The 15,012-nt window shown below is 40.5% G+C and overlaps 1 protein-coding gene across 5 annotated transcripts in view; it reads left to right on the top strand.

Annotated features, from left to right (window-relative positions):
* IQCE (IQ motif containing E) overlaps nucleotides 1-11,056 on the top strand; it is a 29,346-nt gene extending 18,290 nt beyond the window's left edge. For 2 of the 5 annotated variants that reach the window (XM_019473989.1, XM_019473992.1), the window contains 4 exons: nucleotides 501-596; nucleotides 1,660-1,790; nucleotides 2,510-2,628; nucleotides 6,996-9,062. In XM_019473989.1, the coding sequence (XP_019329534.1) occupies nucleotides 501-596; nucleotides 1,660-1,790; nucleotides 2,510-2,628; nucleotides 6,996-7,126 (477 nt within the window). In that variant the 3' untranslated portion in view covers nucleotides 7,127-9,062. Of the gene's footprint in view, nucleotides 1-500; nucleotides 597-1,659; nucleotides 1,791-2,295; nucleotides 2,392-2,493; nucleotides 2,629-6,995; nucleotides 9,063-10,475 lie in introns of those variants that run through there. The other 3 variants (XM_019473990.1, XR_002086291.1, XM_019473991.1) reach the window with 3 other exon arrangements.
* Nucleotides 11,057-15,012: the final 3,956 nt, after the last annotated feature.

Genomic DNA, 15,012 nt, shown 5'->3' with positions numbered 1-15,012 from the left:
TGGACTCAATGATCTTAAAGGTCTTTTCCAACCTAAATGATTCTATGATTCAGCGTAATCACCACAATGGTCTGCCAGACTTGGCTTGATTTCTGATTGTACCAGAGCATCACGGAGCCTGCTGGACAGCCAGAATCTAATATGGATATGGGAGCATGTTGCTCTATTTGTGAAATATAGGCTAGTGTTGGCAGCTAGAACTTAACTGCATTTGATAAGATCAATCATGAACACCTCCCAGGTTGAATTTAAACCATGGAGGTGTGTGTTTATGGGTTGTCACAGGCTGGGGATTCTTTGGATTGCAGCAGAGTACCTGTGAAGTAATGGGGACGTGTGTGTATCCCTTAAACATAAGAAAATGTCAAGACATCAAAGAGTTTCCGTTGCACAGGGAAAAGTTATTTTCCCCATGTGCCTCTTCCCTCTGGACTCTTGGTTTAATTTATAGCTGCCATCTTTCAAAGGAGCTAATATCTACTTATTTCTTTCCATGCTAGGCAGTTGTTATGCTTCAGGCAGCTTTCAGAGGACATTTAGCTCGACAGAAACTGTTACTGAATAATGGGATGCATGATGCAAAATCTCACAACAAGGTAATTATTGGGGCAAATGGGTATCCAGGTATCCCATTATGTTTAGTTTACAGTGTAAAGTACTGTACTTCCAGACTTAATTCTCTGAATCACCCAGTGATGTTTTAATGCACTAGTTGGCAGCACCACTGTAATTCCAGAAAGATATCGTGCTCATTCCCTAGCCTCCCTTTCCATTTTCTTTATTTCACAGTTTTTCTTAGAAATAAAGCTATAACTTCTCTGCATTATGGACTGTAACTAGGTCTCCTCTTTTTTTCTGGTTCTCCCATCAGCTAATGACGTACCCTTTAACTCCAGTTTAACTCTACCCTTTAACTTTAATTCGGAGTGCTATTGAAAACTGTACTTGCTCTCAAGTGTTCACTACTGAATCACTGTAGTAATAGACAAACCTTTGTCACTGAAGTTCAGAAATAAGAATTTGGAAAGCATCTTTGATTGGATTGAAAAGTAAAGGAGTCTTGCATGTGGCATGCTCAGCCAAAGACTTGCAGTGTCCTCTGTCACATCAAATTCGCTCCAGATTGCTCAGTTCTGAATATGAAAAAAATTCCTTACCAATTAAACATTTAGTTTCTGTAAATCATTTGCCAACTTATATGAACATCCTTCGGACCTTTAGCAGGCTAAAGTTAATTTGTAATTGTCCATCCAGGTTGTCCATCTAGTTGCACTTCACATGCGCTTTTATTTCAGTAAACTGGCCCAATGTAGTAGGACTGAATCCTTTTGCTTCATACAAGCAGAAGATACATGCATCATGAAGGTTGCCTTACCTCCTTCGACTTCGAAAGGTTTCCTTCCTGGAAAATAAATGAACTTTCCTTGCAGGTGTCTGCTCTTTCCTTAATTGAATACAGATGCTTCAAAGCTTGTATGGTGATCAGATTTGCATTTCCTGCTGATTTAGTCTTATAGAACCTTAAAGACAGTAGACCGAAAGATGGGAATATTTGCTCTACTACCATTTTCACAATCAGGAGTAAAATTGTGAAAGCTTCTGTCAAGCTTCTGTGCAATCTGCAAAAGGTCAGTTTTCTTTAATCTGATTGCTTTGCAGATCTCCTGTATGTCTCCTGTGTCAAACTCCTTGAGCTTGTCTTCTGATTGTGAGGAAAAAGATGAGATTGTGACATTCATCCAGTCCATTTTCAGGGCTCACTTAGCACGTACAGTACTGCTTGAGGAGAGGTAAGTGAGAAAGAGATACTTCTGCAACATGCAGTAGCAAAATTGTTTTTATTACAGGAAAGGGGTCATAATTTATAGAATTTTGGTGTGGGTTCCTTGGCAGAGAAGGAGAACAAGGCCATAGTTCCAACAAAGACAAGGGAGAGCTTGCTCGTGAGGAAAGGGTATGCAACTAAAAGGGTTTCTCGTCGCAGCAGTAGTCTTCCCATGTCCTGATGCATGTTCTCTTTCATAGCGATGAGGAAAAGTAAAGTAAAATAATTACTCTTTGGGGGGGGGAACATTACAGTTGCTGTCAAACTGATTGCTAGTACACTCGCCTAATATAAGTGAATCTGAAGCCCTAACATGTAAAAGTTAAGGGTTATGTGGAGGAAGAACAGGGAAGAGCTAGAACACTATCTTGCATACAGTCTAGTGACTTAGCTCAGGAAGAACACGGTGATTTGCTTACTGCTTAGGTTTATCGTGACTCTGTCTTGAAATATACTTCCTTTCTCTCCAGGGTTTACTGCTCCAAAAGTCTTTAATATTGGCTGCCACGGTTACAAGGAGTTACATAGTTGTCACCTCACTTTAGTGTCTGAGTTCACTTCTGCAGGTGATAAGCTTTTACCTCTTGGAAGCTAGCAACACAAGACACTTTTCTGCATACCCTCTGAAGACAGACTGCAATTCCTGTTGTGTGCCTCACGCTGTGCAGTTATGTCTTTTTGCAGGCCCTCTGTGTCCGGTGCACCAAGTGAGAAAGCAGATTCTGCAGTTTACATTACAGAGAAGAAACCAGTCTCAGCAGCACTCCAGAGACCTCCTTCAATCTTCATGTCATCTCTTCCTGGTAATCTCATTTCCCTCTGTGTTCAAAAGTATGTCAGTTTTGTGTGAGTGCACACACAATTTTATAGAGAACATCTGCGCATGCACACACGTGCAAATACATACTTGTACTCTGTGTGTGTCTTCTTTTAATTTGATGACGTGTTGCTTATACTGGCAAGTGCAGTCCCTTAAATAAAAAATAAAAGCTTTGACAGTATCAGTACCAGCTTTCCCACAGTGCTTTGCAGATCTCTCACAACTGTGGTTTGGAAGGTCTCTCTCTGGTGTGAGTAGTAATTATTCAAGGAACATGGTGTTCCCCTGTATTGCCTCTCTACTTCCTTTTCAATCTCCCCAGCCCTGTAGCTGTAGTGTGGTACTTTCCACTGTGTTTTGGGCCCAAAGCCATAGACAAGCCGAGAGCGTTTTCACCGTCCTGACTTAGTTTCTGAAGGGGACAGACATCTAGTAAAAAGAACCATCCTAGTCAGCCATGTGTATTTAGTCATGTTTTTTCAGCATCTTCAGTTGCTGCAGTAAGGGGAAAAATGAAGTCCTGGATAACCTTGCCAACTAGCACTACTATAATACAAGCTGGGAAAATGTCTGTCTTTTTTTATGGCTCTTATGCTGTTTGGTTTCCTTCTTGAATTCTTCACTGCTGCTTGTGAGAAGAGGAGTTAAAGCCAAAGAGGCTTTTAAGAGGATGTTAGTACTGAGTAGGAAAGGCAAAACAATGATGCGGATAAGCCAGCCTTAGACATGCAGCTTCAAAGGAGTTAAAAACAAACTGAAAAAGGTTAGTTCTATCCAGAGTGGGTTATTTTAGGCTTTTATGGATCAGCTGGAGGAGAAAAGAGCAACTTTGAGGGTGACCTGAGAAACATTGATTTGTTTTTTGTCAGTGAAAAGCTGACACAGTCTCTGCAGACTTGCTCAGAAACAGAGCATACTGGAAGCAGCTGAGGCTGTTTCTCTAAGATATGAGATGGGGAATAAGCCGGATTTGCAAGGGTTGTGAATACAGAAGTTATTCTTCAGAGAAGGAAAATGTGTTTAAGAAACTTTACTGTATTCCATATTCAGGAGCGTATTCTACTTTGTGAAGGAGTAGGTAGTACTTGCTTCTGAAGATGTTACAGTTTTGAGTGATTTTAGTTATGTCTAGCGACAGTATCTAGAAAAAAAAAATGCTGCAGCATACTGTTTTGCCTGGGGTCTACTGCAGTAGTCATTATTGGTATGCTCAGTCTAAACCCAGAGTAAATCAGTTGTGAAATTCTACCCAAAGAGAAAGAACCACTTAAAAAAAAAAAAAAGTGCTTTGTGCTTCTGAAGGAGTGCTTCTAAGACCCAAAGAAGGATGTAAGATGAAGCTAGTCTGGTAAATGCAATAGTATGAATACTAACAGAGCACAGTCACTGCCTAGCTATGAAGTCTCCAAAGCTAACTTTTATTGCAGATTATGATGACAAAGTGGTGAGCGAAGAAGTTCTGGAAGAATTTATATTGGAAGGGGTAGAGAGGAGACCATAAGCATTCAAACTTTCTTCCTTGCAGTCCTTTTCTGGTGAATATCGATAAAGGAGAGACTGGGAGCAAAGCAGGTTATATTTGCTGCTGATCTTACAAATATGGGAGACGTTTTCAAAATCTGGGGTGAGGATAGAATGTATCTAGGTAGCTTGTGAAGAGGCATAGTGGATATGTGCTTCTGTAACTGCACAACTGCCAGAAAAAGACTGTCCTGCACTAAGTAGCTCTGAAGCATTAGCTCTTGGTGCATTGGAGGGTTTAACCAAACTCTCCCAAAAGACAAATCGGGAGAAACCTACTTAAAGGAAGCAGAGCACCCTGGTGCAAATGCCACCTCTATGAAGAAATGTGACCCCTCGGCAATCTGTTTGGTTATAGCAGGTTTTTTTGCCATTTGAATTCATGTAGCTTAAACAGCTTCAAGTTAACTAGAAGTCCAACATCTGTCGTTCCTAGCTCATGACCGATGCAAAAATACACTAGCAAAACTGGTTTTTGATGTAATGTATTTCACTGGTCATCCTGCAGCTTGGAAAGTACATGAGACAAGGAGCTTGTTTAACAGCTGAGTGATTTAAAGCAATCAAATTCCTTTAGCTTTAAATCATGCAGCTGTTGAACAAGCTCTTGCTTCATTTGTCCCAAGTCCAAACTTGCATTTTGTGACCTTTAGATCTTGCAATGATCTTAAACTTTCAGTGAAAGTATATATTGCAGTAAGTCATTTAATTTCACTAGCCTTTCAGCATTATTTTGAGAGGAATGGGAAAGATGAAAATGTGTTTTAAAGAACCTTATATGTCTGCTAGAATAAATTTATATAATCCTGATCTAGCACTGCAGACTTTTAATTCATTGTTTGCATCAGGTTAGATGTGTCTGTTTTCTAAAAAAGAAAAAAAAAAAAGGAAAACCAAAAAAAATAGCAAAAGGGGTATAGCGTTCAGTGCTGCTTTGCTTGTCTTCACAATGTGGACAGTACTTGAAGATTTGTAAAGACATTTTTGCTGCTTCCCATGAAATGGAACAGATAACAATTCAGTCTGAAACTTAGCGTTTTGTTTCTTTCTGTCAGGGGAGTGGCAGAAAGGAAGAACATGTTCTGTACATGCACACCAATCTTGAATAAGGGCAGCATTTCTCCCTGCATATCACTAGCCACTCTGGATAGAACTGTTAACTTAATTTGAGGCTTTTTTGAAATCATAATCAATTTACATACAACCCTTAGCTCTAAGCAGTGCTTACCCCTTCACAAGCACAAAGATAAAGTTGTCACTCTGAAGTATACTAAACTGAAGATGAGGACAAGAAAATCTCAGACATCAAGAGCAGGATATAATCAAGAGTGATTTGGAAAATATTAAGCTATTTCATATATAATATCTGTTTATTGTTGGAGTTGCATCTTGTAGTTACCATGCCTGCTTCTGGAAGTTCTCTTTGCTCATCCTTATCACCAGAATTACTGGCTTATAAATCTTCCTGAAAAACTCTTACATTATTCATTGACTGATGCAGAGAAGAATTTCACTTAACTAGGAAGTCCTGTTTCTTTGCTTCTGTAGGTTGAGGTCAATGTAATGGCCTCCCCGCATTCCTCCTTTCCATTCACAGGCTCTCTGTCTGTCACTCTCTTTCTATTTCTGGGCTGGTTGCGGTCCCCTTGCTTTATTCCACATCGCTGTGTATGCCTTCTCTTCCATACCGGGAGGTTTTTTTTCTATGTCAGGAACCTTTTATTTCACTATGAGTCCCATGGCACATCTGTTCTTCTCCCCAAGTAATATTCTCTGTGTGCCCTCCGTTTTCCCTTCCATTTTGGTGTCAAAATCTCAGTGTATGGCTTCTTACTTGTCTATTTCCTCTTTCCACCACAGGTCGTCTTGATTTGTTCTCTTCTCTGGGAGACAGTTGCTTCAGAGAATTGATATTTGAAACTGAAAAATAAGTGGAGCTGAGGGGAGAATATTGTTCTAGGAGGTATTAATAGCTGAGGGGAGGATATTGTGCGAGAAGGTATTAATAGCTGTCATCATTTAGTTCATAGATCTCTTGCAGAGGGGATACAAAGCTGCTGGTTCTGCTCATCAGATCTTAGGGGCCTTGTATGTATCCATTTTATCCCTCTGATTTTCCTGTATTTACTGGAATCATTAGGGTTCTATCTGTTTATGCCCTGAACATGTCTTCAAATGTTGGAATTGATGAGATGCATAGAACCATGCATCCAGAAAAACAGCAAGAAAGCAAAAGAAAAAAAAAAAGCCAAAAAAAGCCCCATGGTGTGGTCACCATTTTTACTGTCATTAAGTAAAGTAGTACAGCATGTGAATAATATTTTTGGTATTTTACAGACGTAAGGACGAAAGACAGTCACTGAGAGCTTCCTTCCTTTTTTTCCTCACTGATTTCCCTTTTCTCTATCTATATCTGACTGAAGTTCTCATTATGACCTTTCTGCTTAGCTTAAGCTTGCTTGGGTCAATTTTTTCTTTTCTGGTCATCTAATAAATATTTATTTTTATGACCTAAGATGGCTTCAGCATCGAATTGCTTTACATTGTGGTGTGTAACCACTTGCTAAGATTTAAAGACAGTAAGACAAATCATGTGTGGTCAGTATGTCAACTTAACGCTTGCCATGCATGCTCTTTAATGAAAGAGGAACAGGAATAGTTATATGCAGAAAAAGATAGATCAGAGTTATTCATAACTCTGAGTTATTCATATTCCAGAATAGGTAATTCTGGAAACTTAATGGCTCAGAGAGTATTACACTTCCCACAAGGGCTTGTTTTTGTCAGTGGTGTTTATTGATGACCTTGTTTCCTTTGTAATTATTTCAGCCAGGTCCTCTGAGAAGCAACCACAGCCTCCTCTCCCTCTGTCTGTGGATGAAGCTCACTCAGATGATTCAGATGATATTGTCATTGTCTCTCCGTCGTTGCAGATGAAGAAAAACTACACCCACTTTTAAGTTTTGGTAACAGGCTCTGGTGATCTTGAATTATTCAATTTGCAAAACTATTTCTACCAAGATAAAGCATATCAAAGATGAAAAAAGGGGGAATATCGGCCCCTTTTTAATGATCGTTGTCGTTATTTCAGCCATAAATGAGTAATTGTTTGATATGTCATCTCTGCAGACTTTATGGCTAAAAGCCACTGACTGTTACCCTCATCCTCCTGGTACACAGAGAGAGTTTGGATTTAAAAACTAAAACAAAACAGTTCAATATTTTGTCTCACAATGAGAATTATAAATTCAGTTGCCAAATTTAAATTAAAGCAATAAAGCCTTAAGCTATTTCATGTCAAACAAAGTTTTGTTTCAGGTTGACTAAAATAATTTGTTTAATCGGAAAGTGATTAATGACATGGCTCCAGGTTTCAATCTGTGTACGTGAAGGGGAACAGCTTATATTTGTTACCAGGTCCTCTCTATTTAAAAATTTTACCATGTCATATGTTAATATCTTTTTGTTTATTTTTATACTGAACATTTACAGTCTGTGCAGACCTCGTAAAGGCTTTCAGAAAGCCATTTCTTTGTCATAGGGATATTCTAGGCCTACTGTATCAGCAGGGTTTTCTTATTTATTGCCTTTTCCAAGTGTGCTTGCTATGATATGTATAGAACGATTTCATATTTGAAATGTCCGATCACATAATCAATTTTTTTTATTTGTCAGAGAAGGTGCGTAATAGCAGGAGTGTTCTGTGAAGGATGCCCTTGTGACTGCTGCTTCTGCTTACATATCACAAATGAGAGTGGATTATGCAGGGTCACCTCTAATATGTGAAAACATTTGACGTAGGAGTTATGTTGCTTTATGTCCTGTTTTAGCTTGCATCACTTGACTGACTGAAACTTTCATCTAACTAGATTGCTCATACACTGAGCACTAAGGGGTTTTAAGTCTAACGTTGCTTTGCTGTTGTTGATCTCTCCTCTCAGTACTGCCTTTGCATGTGTACACGTTATATAAATTACATATATATATATTCACACACGCTGCGAGTGCGCAGAGGCTGGGAGAGGGATCACAATATACAGCCATGTTCTGTCATCAGGTAAAGCTACGAGGCTGACAGTGCCCATGCTTTCCAGCAGTCTGCTCTGTTCTGAGGGATATGGATTGGGATCAGTGTAATATACAAAACCTAACCCATGCTGTTTGGTTTAGGAACAGAAGTGATAGGTTGGATTATAATAGAAATTAAGACTGCATCCAGAAATAACACTATTTGACAGTATCGTTGTCCATGGAAGGACCAAAGACATAATGGGCTGTGGAGAATATGGTCAGAGGAGTCTTTCCAGATCTTCTACGCAGACTGTACCCCTTCTTCACTGGAAGGAGGACCTTATAGTTCCTACTATCATGCCAACATCCTTCATAGGCATTACAATGTGTGGGGGTTTTTTTAAGATGAACTAGGTGAATTATGTGATATTTACTGGAAGGAGAATTTAATTTTACAAACACACAGTGAAGTTTTTGTGGAGACCATAATGGTCTCTTTGTCATCAAGGAGTAATAAAGACTCCTGTAAACAGAAAGCACATTTTTAAATATAAGATTCTTATCACCTTTCCCTCTTCTTTTTTTAAATTAAAAATCAGTCAGCACTGTTTCACGGAATACTAATAAGTCAGAGCTGTCTCAGTTCTTTGATTTCAGTGAAGCACTATCTGAGGCTTATCATAGTTCATGCCAGTACTTGCAGCCAAAGAGGAAACTGGATGGCTGCAGCACAATGCAGCTGATTTCATTTAATCCCATCAGTGCAAATGCTGCCTGTGCTATTTCCAAAGGCAGTTTTGGGAGCTCTCCATACCCAAAGCAGTCTGAAGAATGTCATTTACACTCCTGTTGGGTAAATTTTTCCTGCTGGTACTTTGGTCACATTCATGCCAGTACTTGCAGCCAAAGAGGAAACTGGATGGCTGCAGCACAATGCAGCTGATTTCATTTAATCCCATCAGTGCAAATGCTGCCTGTGCTATTTCCAAAGGCAGTTTTGGGAGCTCTCCATACCCAAAGCAGTCTGAAGAATGTCATTTACACTCCTGTTGGGTAAATTTTTCCTGCTGGTACTTTGGTCACATGACTGTCATCTGCAGAGAGGATAAAAAATATATGAAAGAATAAAAGGGATATAATACTCTTGGCGGAAGCTGAGACCCGTTTCCCTCTTTTTGGAAGTCGTTATCATAGTTCATGCCAGTACTTGCAGCCAAAGAGGAAACTGGATGGCTGCAGCACAATGCAGCTGATTTCATTTAATCCCATCAGTGCAAATGCTGCCTGTGCTATTTCCAAAGGCAGTTTTGGGAGCTCTCCATACCCAAAGCAGTCTGAAGAATGTCATTTACACTCCTGTTGGGTAAATTTTTCCTGCTGGTACTTTGGTCACATGACTGTCATCTGCAGAGAGGATAAAAAAAATATATGAAAGAATAAAAGGGATATAATACTCTTGGCGGAAGCTGAGACCCGTTTCCCTCTTTTTCTGGAAGTCGTGTTATGAAAAAGAGTTATTTTGCTAAATAGAAGCAGAGCTATACTGAGCTGCTTATGTATAATATTTCAGGTCTGTAACTGTGACTCTCTCATGGATACCTCCAAAGGAATAACTAGAGCTGAGGACTCCTGACACATTAAGGGGGGAGTATGTAGTGTGTCAGGACCCAGACTGATATCAAATACCTACCTAGCTGTTATCCTATATGGAAATACTTGGACAGCAAATATAACGAAGATGACATTCTTTTACTTCACTGTGCTGTAATAACCGATATGAAAGTATTAGGAAGTAGATACAGAGCAGAAAGGCTTGCATTTTAACTGAGCATATGACTAGCAGTAGTGCTGTCAATAGACAAGTTCTGGGATAAAGGGGAGATAGTATCTTGGTATGGCCCAAAGGCACAGACGAGAAATCAGGGTGAAAAGGAGCAAATGTTTTCTGGGATGAATGAAAATGTGTCTAGAGCTTCCTAAATTTGAGTCTGCTATCTCATAGCCATCAAAAATCTGATACTTAACTCATATCTTAGTTTGGAAGGTAACTATATGCTCACCGCACATCAAAAGTTTGGTGTGGTACAGTAGAAAGAGAAATCTCCATGGTATTAGTAGCCTTTAATGTTGCTTCGTTATATACGGTAATGGAATGTGTTGAAAGGAGTAGTAACTGACAGTAGGTTTCATTCTGTGGTTATCTATCTGAATGCCAGCACCTGTAAATCTAGGAAGAAGTGTGGAACAATGAAGGAAGAAAAAGTTAATTTTTTAATAAATGGCGTTTTTCCTTAACAGGGAGCTGAGGACAGTAAAAATCGGTGTGGCCCAATACAAACATATTCAGTTTCTGAAAAATACGTCTTCTGCAGAAAGCACCGGTAACCTTGTGGGGGCGTCAAGGTCTTGAAATTAAAATTAAACTCCACTGTAACCTACATAATCTTACAGCACAGTTTCCATTCTGCTGATACGGGATAATGTTGCCTACTTAAAACCTTTTGCAATTTACAGTAGTGTTTAGTTAAGAGATTGTGTGTGAATGTAGGGATCTGACTTCCATGGGGTGTTATCGCTCTTGATCTCTTTTTGCCCTTAAGTGCCTATGCCTGTAAAGCTTTACTGAGGCATCAAGACTTGAGAACTGTATTGTTTTCTGCATGGCTATAACAGTAATCCCTGCACAGGCAACTTTTAATATAGTCAAAAGGGAAAAGGATTAATCCTGGCGTATGAGAGCACCATTAATTTTTATGATCTTTTTAATATTTAGAACTGTGCAAGTCTTTTACGTAATTTATTTTGGGATCTTTTAAAAGCTAAAACAATTGCAATGTATTTTCTCCTAATTGTTGAACTTTCAAATAAAGTTAAAGTTTGTAAATTAATTGTTTGTGCATTTCTGCTGCCGTTGCTGTATTTGCATTGCTCCTCTGGCCTCTGCTGCATGCTCCTGTTGTTTTCACTTTGCACCTAGGTTGGCCTTTTACCTCTGTTTTGCTGAGTCAATAGTAACAAGTTAACTCTTAAACACGTAGGGTGTGAATTTCTTCTTTAGTACGCGATCGAGATTGTCCCATCAGGAATGATGTTCTTGACCAAAGCCTAGTGGAACTGACAGAGGTGATGGGCTTTTGCTTTCAGTCTTGGCTTCCATGTTTTATTCAGAAAAGAGATCCTGTCAAGTAGTTCTGTAACTAAAAGCCATGCCATTGCCTCAAACATATCTGGCTTTGTGCGGAGTACAGCGAGTTTCACTGATGCCTTTTCATCTATCGTTGTGCTGCTTGCTTGCTGGTTGCAACGGTCATGCTGACCAGTTACCAAACCAGTGAAATTCAGATAAAAGATTCAAAAGAAGTCATTGTGGTGACTGTTCATGCCTAAATACATTATTGATGGATACTTCTCAGAAACCTTTTGCAGGAGGGATGCGGAATGGATAACCAGTATTTGAACTCACTAGGGCCACAGAGCTCTCCCTGTGCTAGGGTTTGCTAGAGCTGTAGACGCGCAGAGGACTGGGTGAAACTGGTCTGCTGTCAGCTGGGGGGAGAATAGGAGTCTGCAGGGTTCCAAAGACTGTCCGCTCTACTTACAGTGTATCCCCTTACCTCGGTTATTGTTCCTGTTTATGAAGCTCTGGTGGAAGGAACTAGGGCGTCTGCATTCCTTTCCAGGTCCACTGAAAAAGCCTTTAGGGACTCCCAGGAAAAACAAGCCTTATGCTGCTTTATGAAGAGAGAGCACCCTGCTAACTGCTGTGAAGACATGGGAATCCTACAGCCATCTTCCTATCAAGCAGAGTCCTTGTTGTAGGACTAAAACAGATATAAAAGTACAAGACTGAGACAAACAATCTGTGTTTGAAGACTGTATTATCTAAATTTCACTTTTTTGTTCTTTTTTTCTCCGCTCCACTGACATGCTCTGGATTTCTTAGCAGAAACTTCAGTTTTAGATCTTAAACGCTGGAGGTGTAAGCCATGCGGCATGAATGGAAAAGTTTTGATATGATTTCTTGGAGCAGACTGGTCTTGAATTCAGTTGAAAGCAATTAAGTGTTCACACTAGTTGTATTAAACCATACTTTGGCTTCATCTGAAGTCAGAGTGCCCTTGACTCTTGCAAGCTTTGCAGCATCTATTTATGGTAGGTTTGTCAGCTAACCAATTGCTTTCCCCACATGAACTTCTAAGGGCAAAAAAACCCCCCAGTTTCATTCATTCTGTGGGCATCATTAAAACCTGTGAAGAGCAAAATATCCGTGCTAGACTCTAGGTTACTAGGGGAGGATTTTCAGGCGTGGTTGGTGGTCTGGTGCTGCATCAGTTCCTCTGACGTTTCCTTCCAACGTTTGCTGATGCGGTTCTTTGCCTGGTAGAGACAGCACTGACATCGGTTTCTGAATGTTTGCCCTATTTTCAGATGTGTGTAAGGCACGTTGGCTCTTGCTTATACGTGGCCTTTAGCTCTCATTCTGTCCTCGCTGTGCTCAAAGGAATAGCCTTGAACAGCACGTGTTGTTATGTTCTTATTAACTATACTCTGTTGTAGTCTACTGATTAAGTCGTACCCTGCTCCTCTTGCCCCTTCCACTGTCTGGCTGTCCTAATTACCTCTTTCATATCTGAGAGCGTATGTATTCGTACATCTTTTCTGGTCTCCAGGAGAGCGTTCATGTTGTTCCCCTCACCGGAGCTGTGTATAAACAGAACTTCACCTCTCAAGATGTGTCTCAGACTCTAACAGCTCCCCTTCTACTGGGTAGGTTTTTTGCCAGCATGCCTCAAAGACGCTTTGCGCGGGGTACCGCACAAGCCCCTTTAGGGCTTCTATTCTTGGTCGTGTGAACAGATGTGTCATAAAATCTTGATGCTCAAAATGGTCTGGGAAGAACCAGGGGGGACATCATGCCTGTTGTAAATGCCTGTCTTACCTCCCTCGCTATCAGCCAGATAACATCACACCTGGATCTTGCTCCTCTGCCCCTCCTCAGTCCGTCGGCTCTGCAGAGATGAGGCTCTGCTTCAGTAATGTAACGGAGCTTGAAAGTCTTTCCTGTAATAGGAATTTAGAACTGAAATACTGTAAAATCTGTCATTTGATTACAGTGCTGCTGTAAAAAAAGGCTATGTTTAAATGGCCTCTAGTTATACGCATGGAAAATTAGAACAGCTTTAAATAAACAGGGCATTGACCATTAATGCCTGTAGTAAAAGTTACAACGTTCTGCGCAAACATGACTTAGCGTTGTCATTACCTAGCAATCATCCTTATTTGTATCCTACACAAATTGTGGCAGAACCTTCTATTTATCTAACCTGGAAATGTTTCCTGAAGAAGCTATATTTTACACACAGAATTGGCAGTTTTCTTCCTCCTCTCGGCAGACATTTAGTAGCCACGTATTGCATTTCTATGCTAGTAAACCTTCATTATTATACAAAATGTACTAGAATGTTATGAAGAAATATCTTAAATAATTAAACAGAAACTGCAAGTGACAAAGCAAATGAACAAAGTGCAATTTGAGCTGTGTTATTCTTTCCTTTTTATATTCACTTTTTATTTGCTAATTTGCTGAACTTACTGAACTGCAATGGGTCTCGCTGTGATTAGAGAGAATTTGCCAAGTTCCTTTCTAATTGTTTCTTTGCAATTAACTAAATAATAGAATGTTCTGTGTGTTGCTCTCTGGGGAAAGGAAAGGAGCGGGCAGGTGCTTTTGCAGTAGGATTTCCACATCTTCCACCCATTTCCCTGGGACTCGCCAAGTATAAAAAGACCGGTAGAACACGAGGGAGAGAGAGTATTGCCTCAGGACTGGAAATGACAGAATTAACCCTTTCATATGATTTCTTTGAGTTTGCTTAAAGCTTTTTATGCTGGCCCTGGTCGTGGCTATTCTTTGTTTAAACCCAAAGGTCCCTAGGAGGATTTCAGAGGAAAGCAACGAAGACCCAAATGTACGTTCCTTTCAGCAGCTGCCTCCGCTCAGGGGAAATCCTTTAAGCTGGGAGGAGAAGTCAACCGGGAAGATCCCCGGCAATGTGGCTTTGCTGGGAAGAGTGGAGGCTGGGGACTGAGCTGTCGCGGAGGGGGCAGAGAAATCTGGGGGAGGCTGGAGAGCAGCCCTGGCTTCGTTATTTCCTTTGACTGTCAGCAGAAAAATACAGAGGAAGCCCTGGGAGGAGAGGGAAGGTAATCTTAATAGAGGCACAGCCTAGCTCAGCGGGAAGCGGGCACGGCTTGATGTAAGGGCAGAGTTTATGGAGCGGCAGAGGCGAGCGGGGCAGAGGTGTTGCCTAACAGCGGCAGCCGAGTGCCGAGACATGGTTGTCTCGCTGACCTCCCTCTGACTGTCCGTAATTTAGCCCCTAGTCTCAAGAGGGTAACTCATCCCTCTGCCGGCACTTGGAGTTCAATCTTGCCCTTTTTTTTTTTTTTTAAATCTGTATTGTTGGCTAAAACCTTTCATAACGCATATTAGGTCTGACAGTCAGGGGAAGACTCCTCGCTTCACAGTATATTAAAAGCTGAATTATTTCATTTCATAGTGGATAAAAAGAGCCAGGGGTATGGGATTGCTGTTCTAAAAAGTGCTCTCATTGCAAGTATCACGTCAGCAGTAGGGATGTCGAGCCAGAGAGAAGCTTGTGAAGAGTGAAAAACAGTACACTTCCTAGGAGTGCTTTCGCAGACTATCTGATGGTCTCAAGGGGACAGGGGACAGTACCGGTTGCCTTTTTTTGGAGGTTTAAATTGGTCTTTTTATCTCTGATGTCTTTAATTTGGAACATTTCTCATTTGTCTATTTTGCCCCATGATTCTT

Source organism: Aptenodytes forsteri, unplaced genomic scaffold (genome assembly GCF_000699145.1).
Source record: "Aptenodytes forsteri isolate BGI_AS27 unplaced genomic scaffold, ASM69914v1 Scaffold55, whole genome shotgun sequence".
Lineage (NCBI taxonomy): Eukaryota > Metazoa > Chordata > Aves > Sphenisciformes > Spheniscidae > Aptenodytes > Aptenodytes forsteri.
The sequence above is the reverse complement of the archived record's forward strand: the minus strand, read 5'-3'. Positions and strand labels throughout refer to the sequence as shown.